Source organism: Eubalaena glacialis, chromosome 8 (genome assembly GCF_028564815.1).
Source record: "Eubalaena glacialis isolate mEubGla1 chromosome 8, mEubGla1.1.hap2.+ XY, whole genome shotgun sequence".
NCBI classification, from domain to species: Eukaryota; Metazoa; Chordata; class Mammalia; order Artiodactyla; family Balaenidae; genus Eubalaena; species Eubalaena glacialis.
This window is the reverse complement of record NC_083723.1, coordinates 114,826,521-114,840,751: the sequence shown is the minus strand read 5'-3', so window position 1 is coordinate 114,840,751 and position 14,231 is coordinate 114,826,521. Positions and strand designations below refer to the sequence as shown.

Here is a 14,231-nt window from a genome sequence, read left to right as displayed (position 1 = left end):
CTTCTATGCATTTAGGAGCAGGCAGGGCCCTCCTGCAGCTGACAGGGGCAAATCTGTGAGCTTTGCAAACTGATCAGACCCCTCTGAATCAGTCGTTTTAGGCTTGAGGCAAGTGTGCTAGGATTGGAGCTGGGTGAGGGGTCAGTTCTCTCCAATCCCCACGGCCACTTACTGGGGGAGGGTGGCCTGGTTGGTGAGAGGTACCATGGTGCCCATTAGTTTGGATGTGTGACAGCCCAAGCCGGGACTGTAGCCAGAGCTGTAGCCAGCGCTGCTGTTAGCGGACTGCACCTGCCATCAGCCGGAGAAATCTGGCTCATTTCTGTTTCACAGAGAACTTACAGTGTTTCTGTTTCTTCTTTTAAGATTTCACAGATGGACTTCAGTGGTTGTGTTTGTGGAGCATGGCAGGGTCATTTAAAGAAGCTAGAGGGAAAAGGTATTATCAATCCAAGCAAATAGAGTACCTGTGAGTCTAACAAAGTAACCTCCTGGGGTTTCCGCTCCCTGTTTCCTTTGAAGCCAAGTGTGCCTTCCTTCCTCCCTTTCTTATTAAAATTTATTTTTGGCTATGTGTAAAACATGATTTAAAAGTCAAAACTATATGAAAAGGTATACTCAGTAGTCAGTATTCTCACTGTTAGCTCCACACTGTTTCTATGATGGGCAACCATTTTCATCAGTTTCTGGTTTATCTTTCTGTGTTTATTTTTGCAAAAATGAGCAAATGCATATACATAAAAGTATCAAATTATTTTCCTTTTCTTGCATAAAAGGTAACATTCTATATATACTATTCTGTACCTTTTGTTTTTCACTTAAAAATAGATCATTACTAGATTTATTGTGATCATTTCACAGTATATACAGATCTTGAAAAAAAATTACTCCCTTTCAGTTCATTGAAGTCTTCTAAATTCTGTTTCTGTCTTCACAGTTCTCCATCATTTGCATGTACCATAGTTTAATCTGTCCCCTTTCGAGGGATGTTTTGCCTTTTTTCAATCTTTTGCTGTTACAAGTATGATACCACAAAGGATGTCTGGTGTATGTGCTATTTCATATTTGTGGAGGTGGGTCCTCAGGTTAGAGTCCTAGAAGGTAAATGCAAGTTTCTCTTTGTGGGGTGAAACCGTTATGCACTCACCCCAGAATGTGTGAGGTGCCTGCTTCCCTCCCCCTTGCCAACAGAGGGAGTCAACAAGCTCTTGGATTTTTGCTATTCTCATAGGTGGGAAAGGGTGTTTCAGTGTATTTAATGTACTTTCTCTTATGAGTGAGGTTTAATATTTTTTCCTACATGTAAGGGCCATTTGCCTTTCTTTTTCAATGGACTGTTTGTCTTTTTGTCCATTCGTCTCTTAACATTTTGGTATTTTTCTTAAACATTAGGAGTCTTCTATCTAATGGGGACATCAGCCCTCAGTTTGTTATATAAATTGCAATGTGTTTTCTTCGTTTGTTGTTTGCCTTTTGGCTTTGTCTATGAAGTATTTTACCATGCAGAAATATTTATTATTTAGTTAGTTAAATGTTTCAGTCTCTCCTGTGGATTGCTTCTGGATTTAGTTTTGGTTAACTATGAGTGATCCTACTTCTGGACGTCATTTTTTAGTCTCTCCCTATCCAGAGCCTACCCTAGATGCAGTTTAGAAAAACTTATCTGTCTCCTTTCTGAGACTGGATCTCTTTTGTTGTCACTCTACTTAGTTTTCAGGGGACCACGGCAGACACCACATGTTATTTTGGTTAAATTCAGAGTAAGATATGAGGGATTCAGGATCTCCCTGCTCTGTCACACCCGTTGGTGCAGTGAAGTGCGTCGTGCTTCCCTCTAACTTGTGTGACAGTAGTTGGTGGTCATGACTCCAGCAAGCAAGTCTGCTTGGGCCTTTGTGGCCACCTGGGACTCTTGTGTGGGTCACTTTTAGAAACAAGTCGTCTATTTACATAATTAATGGGGTCACAGAATATGATCTCCATATTCAGAAGTTTAAGGATTGAAATGGCATTTACACATCAGGTAACTGGTTTATTAGTTCATTACTGTCCTTTCATCCTCCATGAAGTTTTTTTCATATGATTGTCTTATTTTTTTCTTATCGTCTTTTTGATATATTTTGTCATTTAATTTATTCCTCTCTACTAGTTTGGAAGTTATACACTCTATTACTGTTTTTTCTTTTAAGGCCACTCTAGAAATTACAACATGAGTTTTTCACTTAGGTATAAGTCAGTCAATATCTTTGCTGTTCTACCAGCTAACACAAGATCCTTCATATACTTTATTCCATTTACCTTCCTCTGGACTTGCTATTTTTTAACTTCATGAGACACTGCTTTTTTACACTATGACTGTTTCATTAAATTTACTCCCACTTATACCATTTTCTTTGTCTTTTCAAATTTCCTTAGATGAAGATCTGTTGGGAAAAAAAATCTGTTTTTCTTTGCCTGAATACGTCTTTATTTTGCCCTCAATCTTAGGGATATTTTCATTGGGTGTAGACATTTTACTTGTAGTTATTTTCTCTTGAAACATTGAAGATATCACTCCACTGTCCTTTGGTTTCCATTGCTGCTTTTGAGAAACCAACTGTTGGTCTAACTGATGCTTTCTTCCAGAATCACTTTTTTTCCCCTTCTGGCTGCTTTTAAGATTTTCTGTTTGTAGTATGCACTCTCACTATGGTGTGTCTGGGTATGTGTTTTTATTTGTCCTGTTTGAGATTCTTTCTGCTTCTTAAGTCTGTAGGTTGGTATGTCTCATTAGTCCTGTTTGAAAATTGTCTCCATGCTGTTCTAGCTACTCTCTTTTTGGAGATTCAGTTTGGCTCTGACCAGACTCAGGCCTTCTCACTCTGTTCTCCGTGTCTTGGCTTCTTCCCCGCCTTGTTTATCTCCTTCCTGCTGTGCGCCACATTCTGAATAATTTCACTGCCCCTACCTTTCCGCTCGCTCAGCCTCTCTTTAGGCCATCTCATCTGCTAGTAAACCTGTCCATTGAACTTCTTCTTCAGGGATTGTATTTTCATTTCTACAAGTTCTGTTGGTTTTTTTTTCTTTTCAAATCCTCCAGGTCTTTTTACAGTTTTCTGTTCCTTGCATATGATTTTTTTTTAATAGATCCTTATTGGAATATAATTGCTTCACAGTACTGTGTTAGTTTCTGTTGTACAACGAAGTGAATCAGTCATAATGCATACATATGTCCCCATATCCCCTCCCTATTGAGGCTCCCTCCCACCCTCCCTATCCCATGTCTCTAGGTCATCACAAAGCACCGAGCTGATCTCCCTGTGCTATGCTGCTGCTTCCCACTAGCTAATTATTTTACATTCGGTAGTGTACGTATATTGATGCTACCCTCACTTCTCCCCAGCTTCCCCCTCCTCCCCCGTGTCCTCAACTCCATTCTTTATGCCTACGTCTTTTTTTTTTTTTTTTAAATCAATACTACCTAGCTAATTTTTTCCTCCAGTGAAACATATCTTTTTTTTTTAAATTTATTTATTATTTATTTATTATTTATTTTTGGCTGTGTTGGGCCTTCGTTTCTGTGCGAGGGCTTTCCCCAGTTGCGGCAAGCGGGGGCCGCTCTTCATTGCGATGCGCGGGCCTCTCCCTATCGCGGCCTCTCTTTTTGCGGAGCACAGGCTCCAGACGCGCAGACTCAGTAGTTGTGGCTCACGGGCTTAGTTGCTCCGCGGCATGTGGGATCCTCCCAGACCAGGGCTCGAACCCGTGTCCCCTGCATTGGCAGGCAGATTCTCAACCACTGCGCCACGAGGGAAGCCTCTATGTCTACGTCTTTATTCCTGCCCTGCCACTAGATTCATCAGTACCATTCTTTTTTTTTTTTTTAGATTCCATATATATGTGTTAACATACGGTATTTGTTTTTCTTTTTCTGACTTACTTCACCTTGCATATGTTTTTAAAGTTTGTCTTTTATTTCTTTAAACATAGAAAGAATAGTTGTTTTATAATCTGCCTGGTAATTTCAGCATCTTAAGCCTTCATGGGTCTGTTTCTGGTTGATTCTTGCTTGTGGGACCTTTTTTTTAGTTATTTTTAAACTGTGCCATTTTCCTAGGAAAGTTATTTGTGGGAGTTCTTTGAGGCTTAGAATGAAGGTACACGTCTCATGCCAGCAGAAACAGAAGGTAGATCTATTGTAGGAAGAACAGCATTCTGAAACTGAATAGGAATGATTTGGACTTAGAGTTTCACAGTCCTTATTTCTAAATCCTTTGGGCCATGTGTTTTTTAGAAATAAGTTTTTATTTCATTTTTAGAAAGAGCATGTGCTGCTTTGTATTATGTGACACATGCAATTAAACATGCTAATATTTTTTGCAGTAAAAATATGCATAGTCACTTAAAGAAGGAAATATATATAGACCACAAGTAGTCTCTTAGCAGTTCAAGTCAAATCTCTACTGCCAAATGAATTTTGACATCAATTTTATGTCTTAAAAAATGTTTTATATGCCAGTTATACGTCATTGAGGCTGTTTTTTTTTAATTAATTTGTTTTTTATTGGAGTATAGTTGATTTACAAGGTTGTGTTAGTTTCATTGAGGCTGTTGGTTTTTAAAAAATTTTTTTATCATTGTGTTCTGAATTCACAGCATTTTAAATTTATCTTTTATTTTATTTATTTTTGGCTGCATTGGGTCTTCGCTGTGTGCGGGCTTTTTCTAGTTGCGGCGAGCAGGGCTACTCTTTGTTGAGGTGTGCAGGCTTCTCATTGCGGTAGCTTCTTTTGTCGTGGAGCACGGGCTCTAGGCACAGGGGCTTCAGTAGTTGTGGCATGTGGGCTCAGTAGTTGTGGCGCACGGGCTTCAGTAGTTGTGGCTCGTGGGCTCTAGAGCGCAGGCTCAGTAGTTGTGGCGCACGGGCTTATTTGCTCCGTGGCATGTGGGATCTTCCCGGACCAGGGCTTGAACCCGTGTCCCCTGCATTGGCAGGTGGATTCTTAACCACTGTGTCACCAGGGAAGTCCCATTGAGGCTGTTCTTAATGGAAGTTTCAGGGCTCTTTGAATTTCAGAATCATGGATGAGGGTTTGGGTGTGCTGCTTTAGTCATATGCTCTGTCCCTTATGTGTTGGAGTTGGGATGCAGGTGAGAAGTGGATCCCTCATGCCTGATTGGTTTTGGTTTTGACCACATCGGCAAAGATGGAAGTGCTGTCACGTGGTGAGAGTGTGGTTATGTGCTTCCTCGCCTCCTCCCTGCTTTTACAGAACGATATGCTGACACTCAAGACTGATGGCCTCGGCTGCTGGAGGCACCTCTGGGAAACCTACTTATGTCTAAGAACAAACTGTTTCTCTTTACGTTTTGTAACAGCGTCAATTCCCAAGGCCTAAAGAGCATCCCTGAGCATTGGGACCACTTGGCCCTGCTGGACACCGGCTTTAAGGTATGAGACTGACACTGCCCCAGGCTGGGGAGGAGGGTGCCCTTAGACATCGGTGAGTGGGAGTGGACTGCGCTGTGTCCTCCGCTGCTGAGAGGTGCGTGCAAGGTTTGGTTTCCTTCAGATCTTGGGGATTTTACGGCTAGATGACTACCCAGGAGGTGGCCATGGCTTGAGGGGAGAGTATGTATGGTGGAGGGAGGATGACGAACCGGAAATTTTCTAGGAAGGGCATAAATAAGGAGCTTAAGAGCTGCTTAGCTAATAAAAGTTTTACTAAGCGAGAAAAGGGAAAGAAGCGAGCAGAAGGTTTGGTGTGATGAGGACCATCTAGAAGGGGAGTTGCTGTTGGGAGGTGCTAGGAACTTACTAGAAGATGAGAGAAGGAACAGTCTATTCAGCGAGCTGCAGTGGGCGCCACGCTGAGTTGAGTAGAGAGCTCAGGCCAGTGTCCGATGACGCCCCATGTACGTGGAGCGCTGTGACTGGCCTCTGACCTGGCAAGCACTGTGCAGACTGGTTTTTCCAACATGTGCCTGGGAGCCACACAAAGCACACACAGACACCAGCAGCCCTGGCAGGACGTGTGGAGGGCTGGGCAACTTGCAGACACAGTACTCAGCCATCAGGGGACCAGGCGACTGTATTTCAGGGATCAAGGAAGGTGTCACTGGGTCCACACCTAATGACGGCTGGCGCTTACACAGGCAGAGGGTGGGGAAGGACACGCCAGTTGATGGGAACTGGCTGGGGAAGGAACCCAAGTCAGGACACGGAGGGTCTCAGGTGGAGGGCGTGCATAGGCGGGGGCTGGGGGACAGGAGAGGGAGATCAGGGCCGAGCTGTGGAGTGCCCTGGCCAGGGGTCCGAGCTGCGGGCCATGATAGGTGCGGGAGTCCTTGCCAGGCTCCAGGCTGGGAGGGCAGGGCTTGAGGGGAGAGGGTTTGGTGGCGTCTAGTGAGATGGGAGCAAGGAAACCAAAGTCAGATTTTGGGTTGCAGAGACCCATGGATGTTTACACGGAGTCCTGATCATTTAGGGTCTTTGGGGAGTGAGGTGGTTATTATACGGCTGCACTCGGCGGGGTAAAGGATGGTGATCCCAGGTCAGGCTGTCATTGGGCCAAGCCTCGTGGAGCCGGGAACAGGGAGGCTGGTTGGGGTCCAGGCTGCAAGGGCAGGGATTTGTGGGTTGTCACTCTGTGAGACAGTTGGGGGCTGCGAGTCAGGGGCCTCTCTGGGCTCATCAGGAGTGTTGCTTCCCAGAGCCAGACGCTAAGGGAAGGGCGGGCTCAGCTGGGAGGGAGGGGCGCCCGCGGGTCTTGCTGAGCTCCTGGGCTGCTGTGTGCCGTCTGCCGGCCTGGCCTCTCGCTCAGCGCTCACCGTGCGTGTGGCTCACGCAGCATTGCTGCCTGTGGCAGGGTTTGCCCCCTCTCTGCCAGATGTGTGTGTTCCACATCCGTTGGCACCAGCTCCGTGGTCTTGTCGACTCTGTAGTCAGCCCTGTGTGGGGTCAGAAGAAGAGCAGGGGTGTGCTGGGGGCAGCCAGGGTGGTACTCACATAGCATCGCCTGCCTGTCCTTTAGGCTGGCTTCACAGTGGAGAGAAGTGACCACAAATAGCACCCATCCGGAGCCTGGAGAGACTGCCCCTTGAAGTAAAGGGGAGCGTGGTAGACGCCGTCTGGGTTTGCCTGTGGTTCTGGCATTTCATGAGCAGCCTTGGGAAGAGATGTGTATTCTACACTTTGATGATAACAGAGTAAAAATATTTGCCCCTTACAGAGGATCGCCCTCCCTTCGTCCTCAGAGGAGTTTCAAAAGGTCTGGAACCTCTTCACCCATACGATGCCTCTCTACCACGTTCAGAAGATTGAGCGGGTCCAGAACGTGGCCCTCTGGGAAGTCTACCAGTGGTGCGTTGGGGGCTCGCTCTTGGTGGGCTGGTGCCTCTGTCCCCTCAGCCAGCTGCTTACCAGACATGCCCCGGGCTGCAGGGACAATCCGAGAAAGCAGCCACTGTTTGTCCAGTGCTGCTGGGATCAGGAGCTGTGTCCCTCTCCTGTCCGCCTCCTCATCCGTACAAGCTCAGTGCTGGCATGTTCCTCCAGGGAGATGGGAGGCTGCGGCTTCCCTAGAGACAGAGCTGGCTCCTGCACTAGTGCCCTCGGCCTCCCTGAAGGCCAACAGGGGACGGGTCCGAATAAGCCACCCACACCCTGGGGAGTGTAAAGCTGCTGTCCTGGCAGCCAGAGGGCGGGGCCTCCTCCTTGTGCCTGAGGACTGGCATGTTCTCAGGCGCTTGTTTGTGTGGGGAGGAGCCCACAGCAGGTCACCGCAGTGGGCCTGGGCTCCTGCTGACCTTCCCCACAAGAGGTTGGAGCAGTGTAATCTGAACTCTGGTTCCGGTGATGAGATCAAGATAACTTACAGGAGAGGGAGAAGGAGACCCCCCCTCCCACCCCCAGCCAGCATCTTCCAGCTCCCCTGGCTAAGCTCCAGGCGGAAGCAAGGTGGTGGGAAGAAGTACACTTGCCTTCCAAGGGCTGGTCTGTCTGCTTTGGGGGTTCATGGAGCAATGCAGGCCTGGAGCCCTGGAGGGAAGGCTTCCCTCTGCTCTCACCCAGGCCCTGCTCTCGCCTTTTCTGGCCCCTGGCCCATGGCTGGAGTCTCATGGACCTGTGGCTCCTGGTCTCATGGCACATCTAATAAAATGTGTTTCTTGGGCCGGGTGGCCTGTGTTTGGTAGCAGGCGTTCTCTGCCGCCAGCACACGTTCACTCCTGTGATTCTAGGCAGAAGGAGCAGATGCAGAAGAGAAACGGCGGGAAGACAGTGGATGAGAGGCAGCTGTTCCACGGCACCAGCACCGGTTTCGTTGACGCCATCTGCCAGCAGAACTTTGACTGGCGGGTCAGTGGTCTTCATGGCACTTCCTATGGCAGGGGTAAGTGCGAGGCGGCCTCTACTGGCAGAACCCTCTTTGCCTCGCTGTCCAGGGCCCGGAAACCACTTTAAAGCAAATTGATGGAGGGCGTGGGGGGAACCAGCATGAGCTGAACCAGCGGTTCAGACTCAGTGAGCACTGGCCAGGATGTGGGATGCCCAGCTGGCGGCACCTTACTCTCATTCCCCTGTGTGCAGCCCTGGGCCCGACCCAGGGTTTGAGCAGGGGTGGCCCTGCTTAGGCTGTGGTTTGGCTTCACTGGGAAATGGGGCTGCATCCCTGTGGGACCCTTTCCAGCCCTGAGTCAGGTCCCCACCTGCGCTGTTTCCATAGAGTAGAAATCTGAACGCTCAGATACGCTCGTGTAAATATGTCATTCTTACTATAATGTGAGTTCCCCGTTTTCCTGTCTCTTCGTTATTTTTTAACTTTGTTTGAAAATAATTTCAAACTCACAGGAAAGGTGCAAGAATAATACTAAAAAAAAACCCTCCCACGTAAATTTTACCTAGTTCATCAGCTTTAACACTTTTCACATTGGCTTTATCACCCCTTCCCTTATTTCTGAACCATTGGGGAGTAGGCGGCATACATCATACCCCTTCACCCTGTAACACCTCCTAAGAACAAGAACATTCTCTTCCGTAACCACGACACGGTTACTAGGTGGAGAGCATCTCGTAGCGGTGTGATCTGCAGTCAGCAGCCCCTCTGCCGAGTCCATCCATTAGCTTCCGTCCCGCGTGCTGACGGCTGCGGGGTCGAGGTGCACAAGAGCCAGTGGTGGGCTGTGAACCTGAATGTGTAGGCGCAGCTTCCAGCTCAGGCCCCCATTCGACAGGGCTCACGAATCCGTACATTGGGCTGCCGGTGTCTGCGCCGTGTTCTGTGTGTGGGGTCTTAGCCACGTTCCATGCCAGCCCTGGGAGGTCGGGCCCGACAGCCCCGTTTTATGGCTCAGGAAACGGAGGTTCTGGGCAGGGGATGGGGGCTCAGTAACGAGGTGTCCAGAGACCTTTAGGATTTGAGTGACAGATCCTAACTTGAAAGGAGTTCTCTGTCTCAGAGTTTGGTGACTCCTCTGATGCTCCTTACAAGGGAAAAGCTGGAAAGACGGGAGCAGAGGGAGGGCAGAGGCCACTGGCCTCGCCCGGGTTGCAGGATGCCGGCGTGCCTCTTCCGGCCGCGGGCTGTCCCCTGGTGCCCAGCCCAGCCCTGGTGTCCTTGCAGGGAGCTACTTTGCCCGGGACGCCGCGTATTCCCACCACTACAGCAAAACTGACACCAAGTCCTGCACGATGTTCCTGGCTCGGGTGCTGGTGGGCGAATTCGTCCGAGGCAACGCCAACTTCGTCCGCCCCCCGGCCAAGGAGGGCCAGGGCAACGTCTTGTACGACAGCTGCGTGAACCACGTGTCTGACCCCTCCATCTTCGTGGTCTTCGAGAAGCACCAGGCCTACCCGGAGTACGTCATCCAGTACACCGAATCCCCCGGGCCCACTGCCGCCGCCACCAGCCTGCTCTCCTTGGCGTCCTTCTTCAGTGTTCGGCAGTGAGCACCCCGATGGTTTTATGCCTTTCTGGCTGATCTTACTTGAAATAGCTATTAGGGAAAGTTGGGGTTTTTTTGAACAAAAAACTTTTAATGAACTGTTCATTTAACATTGACTTCTTGATGAAATTACATTCTTAATCTCTGGCTGATAATATTTTCACTTTTAAGTCACTTTTGGACTAGCCAGTAGTGATTGTAGGTGAACCCATTATTGCTTTTTACTCAGGTGTTAAAGTTTTATGTTTTACTCTTTGTTGACTTTGCTGCAGATTGGCACCAGGCACAGAGTTTCCAGACACTATTTTATCGATTGGTTTTAATTTTCAAGAGTTTCTGTCTCTTCAGTGGTTTGTTTTTTCAGGGTCTTGGTGGCACCTGGTTTTGTTTTTGTCCGAATGACACAGCAGCCATTGGTGCAGGAAATCCTGGGTTGTGGGGCTGGTGAGGCACAGTCATCGTGTCCATTGCTGTGTCTCTAATCTAGGCGGCTCTTCTGCTGCTTCTCCTGGGCTTCCAGCCTTGAAATTGGCCCATATATCACGTTGTTAGGACCATGGCTACTGTGTGGTGTCACTGAGTCCCTGTCGGTCTCCCTTAGTCCTGGCAGCAGTCACCGTCACCCAGGAAGTGCACTCACCCTGGCAGGTGCCTCTGCACCGAGCACCCTGTGAATAAGGGTTTTATGTCCCCATGAGATCTGAATACCTGTGCTGCAGCGTCACAGCAGAGTCTGGGAATAAAAGAATATTTATCTGACGTGGGTGATGGCTGCAGCTCATTCTTCAGTGTCTGTTTATTGAGCGCCTGCTGTGTACAGGCACTTTACTGGGGGTCGGGATATAACAGAGCCCCCGTTACTGGCCTCGAGATGGCTGTGTGTGGATTTATCATGCAGCCAATGAAGCTGAAGGTTCACGGCCCCTCATTTGCTGGGACCCCTTCCACAGCCCGAGGAGGGACCCCTGCTATATGGCTGCGTGATCATACATTTTGGTTAAATTTGCAAGTTACATATTTGTTTTTTTTCTTTTGCTCAACTCGGTTTTCAAGCCCCACAAAACCCAGATCCACTATTGTGCACTGTGTTGTGGACACGGAGCAGGTGGTGTGTTCTTGTGTCCTCCACACACAGTGGTTGGTAGGGGTCTCTGCTGGGCGGTGGAGGGGCCGGCAGGATGGCTCCACCTCATAAGGCCATCTGCCTCCTCCTGGATGGCTGGTCCCATTGGCCTAAGGTTCAGTCCTCAGCAAGGTGTCCTCTCCTCACCTGTACCCTTCCTTCCCATTCCCGAGCCTTCTGCTACGGTGTGTCCAGTCTCCACATGATGCCTCTGCCTGTAGTTCTCAGATCCAAGGCTGCTGGGAGCTGAGTAGTGGGAAGCAGCAGGAGTGGTCCATCTGGGAGTGTGGGTGAGGAGAGTGGCAAGGGGAACCTGGGCGGGAGATGATCAAATGCTCCAGAGAAGTCGGGTGAACTGTGAAGACTGCGGAGGGCTCTGCACTTTGCTGACTTTTGAGAAAGCACATTGGCAAATACCTGGACTGGACATTCGAGAAAGGGATGGGGTGCATGTAGCTCAGTTGTGGGTGGGAGCATGGGGCAACTGTTCCTGTGGGCACCGGAGGGGGTGGGCATTGTGATGGGAAGAAGTCAAAAAGACCTCTCAGAATGTTCACGCGAAGAGGTAGTAGGATCCAGAGCAAACGTGTGTGTGTGTGTGTGTGTGATTGACGACAGAGTCATGAGGCTGGCCTCTTGTATATTCTGAGAGGGGAGTCTCCAGGGGAGCGCTCTGGGGAAGCATGGCGTGCTGCACGCAGGGAGAACAGACAGCAGAAGCAGCGCTCGCAGCAGTGGGTACGGGAGGCCTCTTCTCCCAGCTCTCCTGCAGCAGCCTGCACTTTGTACAGGTGCCTCAGCCTGGGTACCCCAGCCTTGCTCGCAGGTTCCTGCTCTGTTACTTATACAACATCAGCCCCGTAACGCTGTTCGGATGTTAAGTAGAGGAAGGCGCTGAGACCTGGGTCAGCAGCCTTGTTTTACAGGTGAGGAAACAGAGGCACAGAGGTGGAAAGAGCAGCAGCCATGATCACAGGCTGCTGGTGGCAGATCTGGGATTCAGTTTGCAAGTTCTTTGTTGCATTTGAACTTCTCAGCAACACAATAATTATTTTTACTAAAATTCACCTCTGTATTTTGATTATTTGATCAAAATTAAGATAGGATGTTCTTTAAAAGAAAAAGTACACTTCAGCCTCTGTCACTTTTCTGCGCATTAAACTTATAAAGTTAGTAGTACCCTACCTAGGAAAATCGAGGCATAATAAGGCATTTGAACCACCTTTGAAGTTGAGCTTCTGATGAATGTTATTCTCTAAGTTAAATGAACCAGATGCTGAAAAGGCCCCCGAGCTGGGGCCGTCAGGACCACTCACCTGAGCATCCATGTGTCCCCTGCCCTATCGATTCCTTCCATCCTGAGGCCAGAACTTCTTTAAAAACCCCAAGTTCTCAATCATTTTGTCAAAACTACATTTTCACTCATTTATCAGCAATCCTTGATTGAGAGAGGTGGATCCGTTGCTCAAACATGATTGGCAAAGTCAAAACTAAGTGCAACAAACATTTATTAAGCATTTAGGAAATGTTACGTAAATGGCCTCTTTTATACTCATATGCCAGGCGCGCTTTCAGTTGCTTCGGTGATGTTTTTCCAAAAATCTGAATTTCCAAATGAGGGTTTTCTTTGAATTAGGGGCTGGTCATGACTTTGTCAGCGGGAGACAATCCTGATGTAGATGCCATTTTTTGGACCTAGGGCAGATTTGGATTCTAGCTGCAGCGGTATCTAAAATAGAGGAAATTAAGATATTTGTCAGAGTTAATCCTATCGACAGGAAAACTTCCTCAGAACGGGGCCTGAAGCAGGGTTGTGGGAATTCGGCTGAGGGCTGAGGGCCGGCAGGCTGGGAGTGAGCAAAGCAGCTTCCCCAGGGGGACCTTGAGAAGCGCAGAGCTGTGTCTCGGGCCGGGTGTTGGACGGGGGTCACCGCCTTTCCCGTGTTAATAAAATACCGCAGGGGAGGGGTCCCACATTTATCCTTCTAATAAGCCTGCCTAAGGTGGGAGCAGCTCACTTTGCAAATGAAGAAATGGAGGTTCAGAGAGGTTCAAGCGACCTGCCCAAGGGCACATGACTGGAAAGTGGTGAGCAAAGCCTCAGACCTTCCTCATCTCCCCTCATCTCTCACCCTGGGGCCCAGCCAGTAACTGAGTAGACCTCCACTCCCCAGGGGCTTGGGGACAGCTCCCTGCTGAAGGCCCGCTGCCATTCAGAAGGCTTTCATTATGTCCAGCTTAGGCAGATCGATGGAGGACTGGAGACTTGGAAGAGAAGCCACAGAATTACTCAAGAAGCAGGGCGTCCTCTTGAGCTGCGTGTAAAAGGACTGTTCAGTGGCTACCATGAAACCTTTAAAGGAAAGAAGGGTCACGAGGCCCTAGTGCTGGGGCCGGGTGGGCTTTCAGATGTCTTTGAGAATTCAGATGGGAGACCAGTTATATGCTCAAGAAACAAGATGATCTAGACCTGCCCTATCTCGTATGGTAACCACTAGTACATGTGGCTGCTGGATGCTTGAAGTGGGGTTCATGCAAATAAGGGGCAGAATTTTTGATTTGATTTGATTTATTATTAACATATAAATAGCCGCACTTGGCTAGTGGCTACAGTATCAGACAGTTATAGGCACACTTGAAACACCATTGGACTTCAAACAAAAACAGAGGTCTGTTGTGGCTGGCAAAGTCAGGGAGGGCTTCCTGGAGGAACTGGCGCCTGGGGTGGGGCTAGGAATAGGAGATGCCCTGTGAGCAGGGCTTCTCAGGGGCCACTTGGGGATTTGAGGGAACACCAAAGGACTTGGAGGATGGGATTAGACTGGGGGGTGGGGAAGGGGGAGGGATGGCATTCCAGAAGGAGCAACAGACTGAGTAGGCAGGGCGGAGGAGGGGGGAGGCTCTTGGAGTGGGAAGTTGGGGTGGGGAAGGCGAAGTGAGCTCAGAGTTCTCCCTGGACCCAGCAGGCTTGGCACTTAGGGCTGGTTCTTGAGCTGGGGGGTGCCAGGCATAAGCAGTGTTCTGCGACATTAGTCTGGCTGCTGTATCGTATGTCAAGATCAAGGGTAAGTGAGACAAACCCCCAGAGAAAGTCCTGTACCCGTGGAATGCCTAAGGCAGGCAGGGGCCTGCTCTCCTCTGCTCCTTCATCTTGATTTGGCTCTCTGCTCCCAATCTGCCCCTC

The 14,231-nt window shown here is 48.9% G+C and overlaps 2 protein-coding genes across 3 annotated transcripts in view; one reads left to right on the top strand and one right to left on the bottom strand.

Moving 5' to 3' along the window:
* Positions 1 to 10,683, top strand: part of PARP12 (poly(ADP-ribose) polymerase family member 12) — a 44,957-nt gene extending 34,274 nt beyond the window's left edge. Inside the window, exons 9-12 of the mRNA XM_061198808.1 lie at positions 5,359 to 5,431; positions 7,212 to 7,342; positions 8,221 to 8,372; positions 9,603 to 10,683. Of these exons, the coding sequence (XP_061054791.1) occupies positions 5,359 to 5,431; positions 7,212 to 7,342; positions 8,221 to 8,372; positions 9,603 to 9,928 (682 nt within the window). The 3' untranslated portion in view covers positions 9,929 to 10,683. The remainder of the gene's footprint in view (positions 1 to 5,358; positions 5,432 to 7,211; positions 7,343 to 8,220; positions 8,373 to 9,602) is intronic.
* A 1,867-nt stretch (positions 10,684 to 12,550) lies between these two features.
* The window catches only part of TBXAS1 (thromboxane A synthase 1), a 149,499-nt gene continuing 147,818 nt past the window's right edge, over positions 12,551 to 14,231 (bottom strand). For both annotated transcript variants that reach the window (XM_061198097.1, XM_061198099.1), the window contains one exon: positions 12,551 to 12,776. In XM_061198097.1, coding sequence (XP_061054080.1) covers positions 12,702 to 12,776 — 75 coding nt within the window. In that variant the 3' untranslated portion in view covers positions 12,551 to 12,701. The remainder of the gene's footprint in view (positions 12,777 to 14,231) is intronic.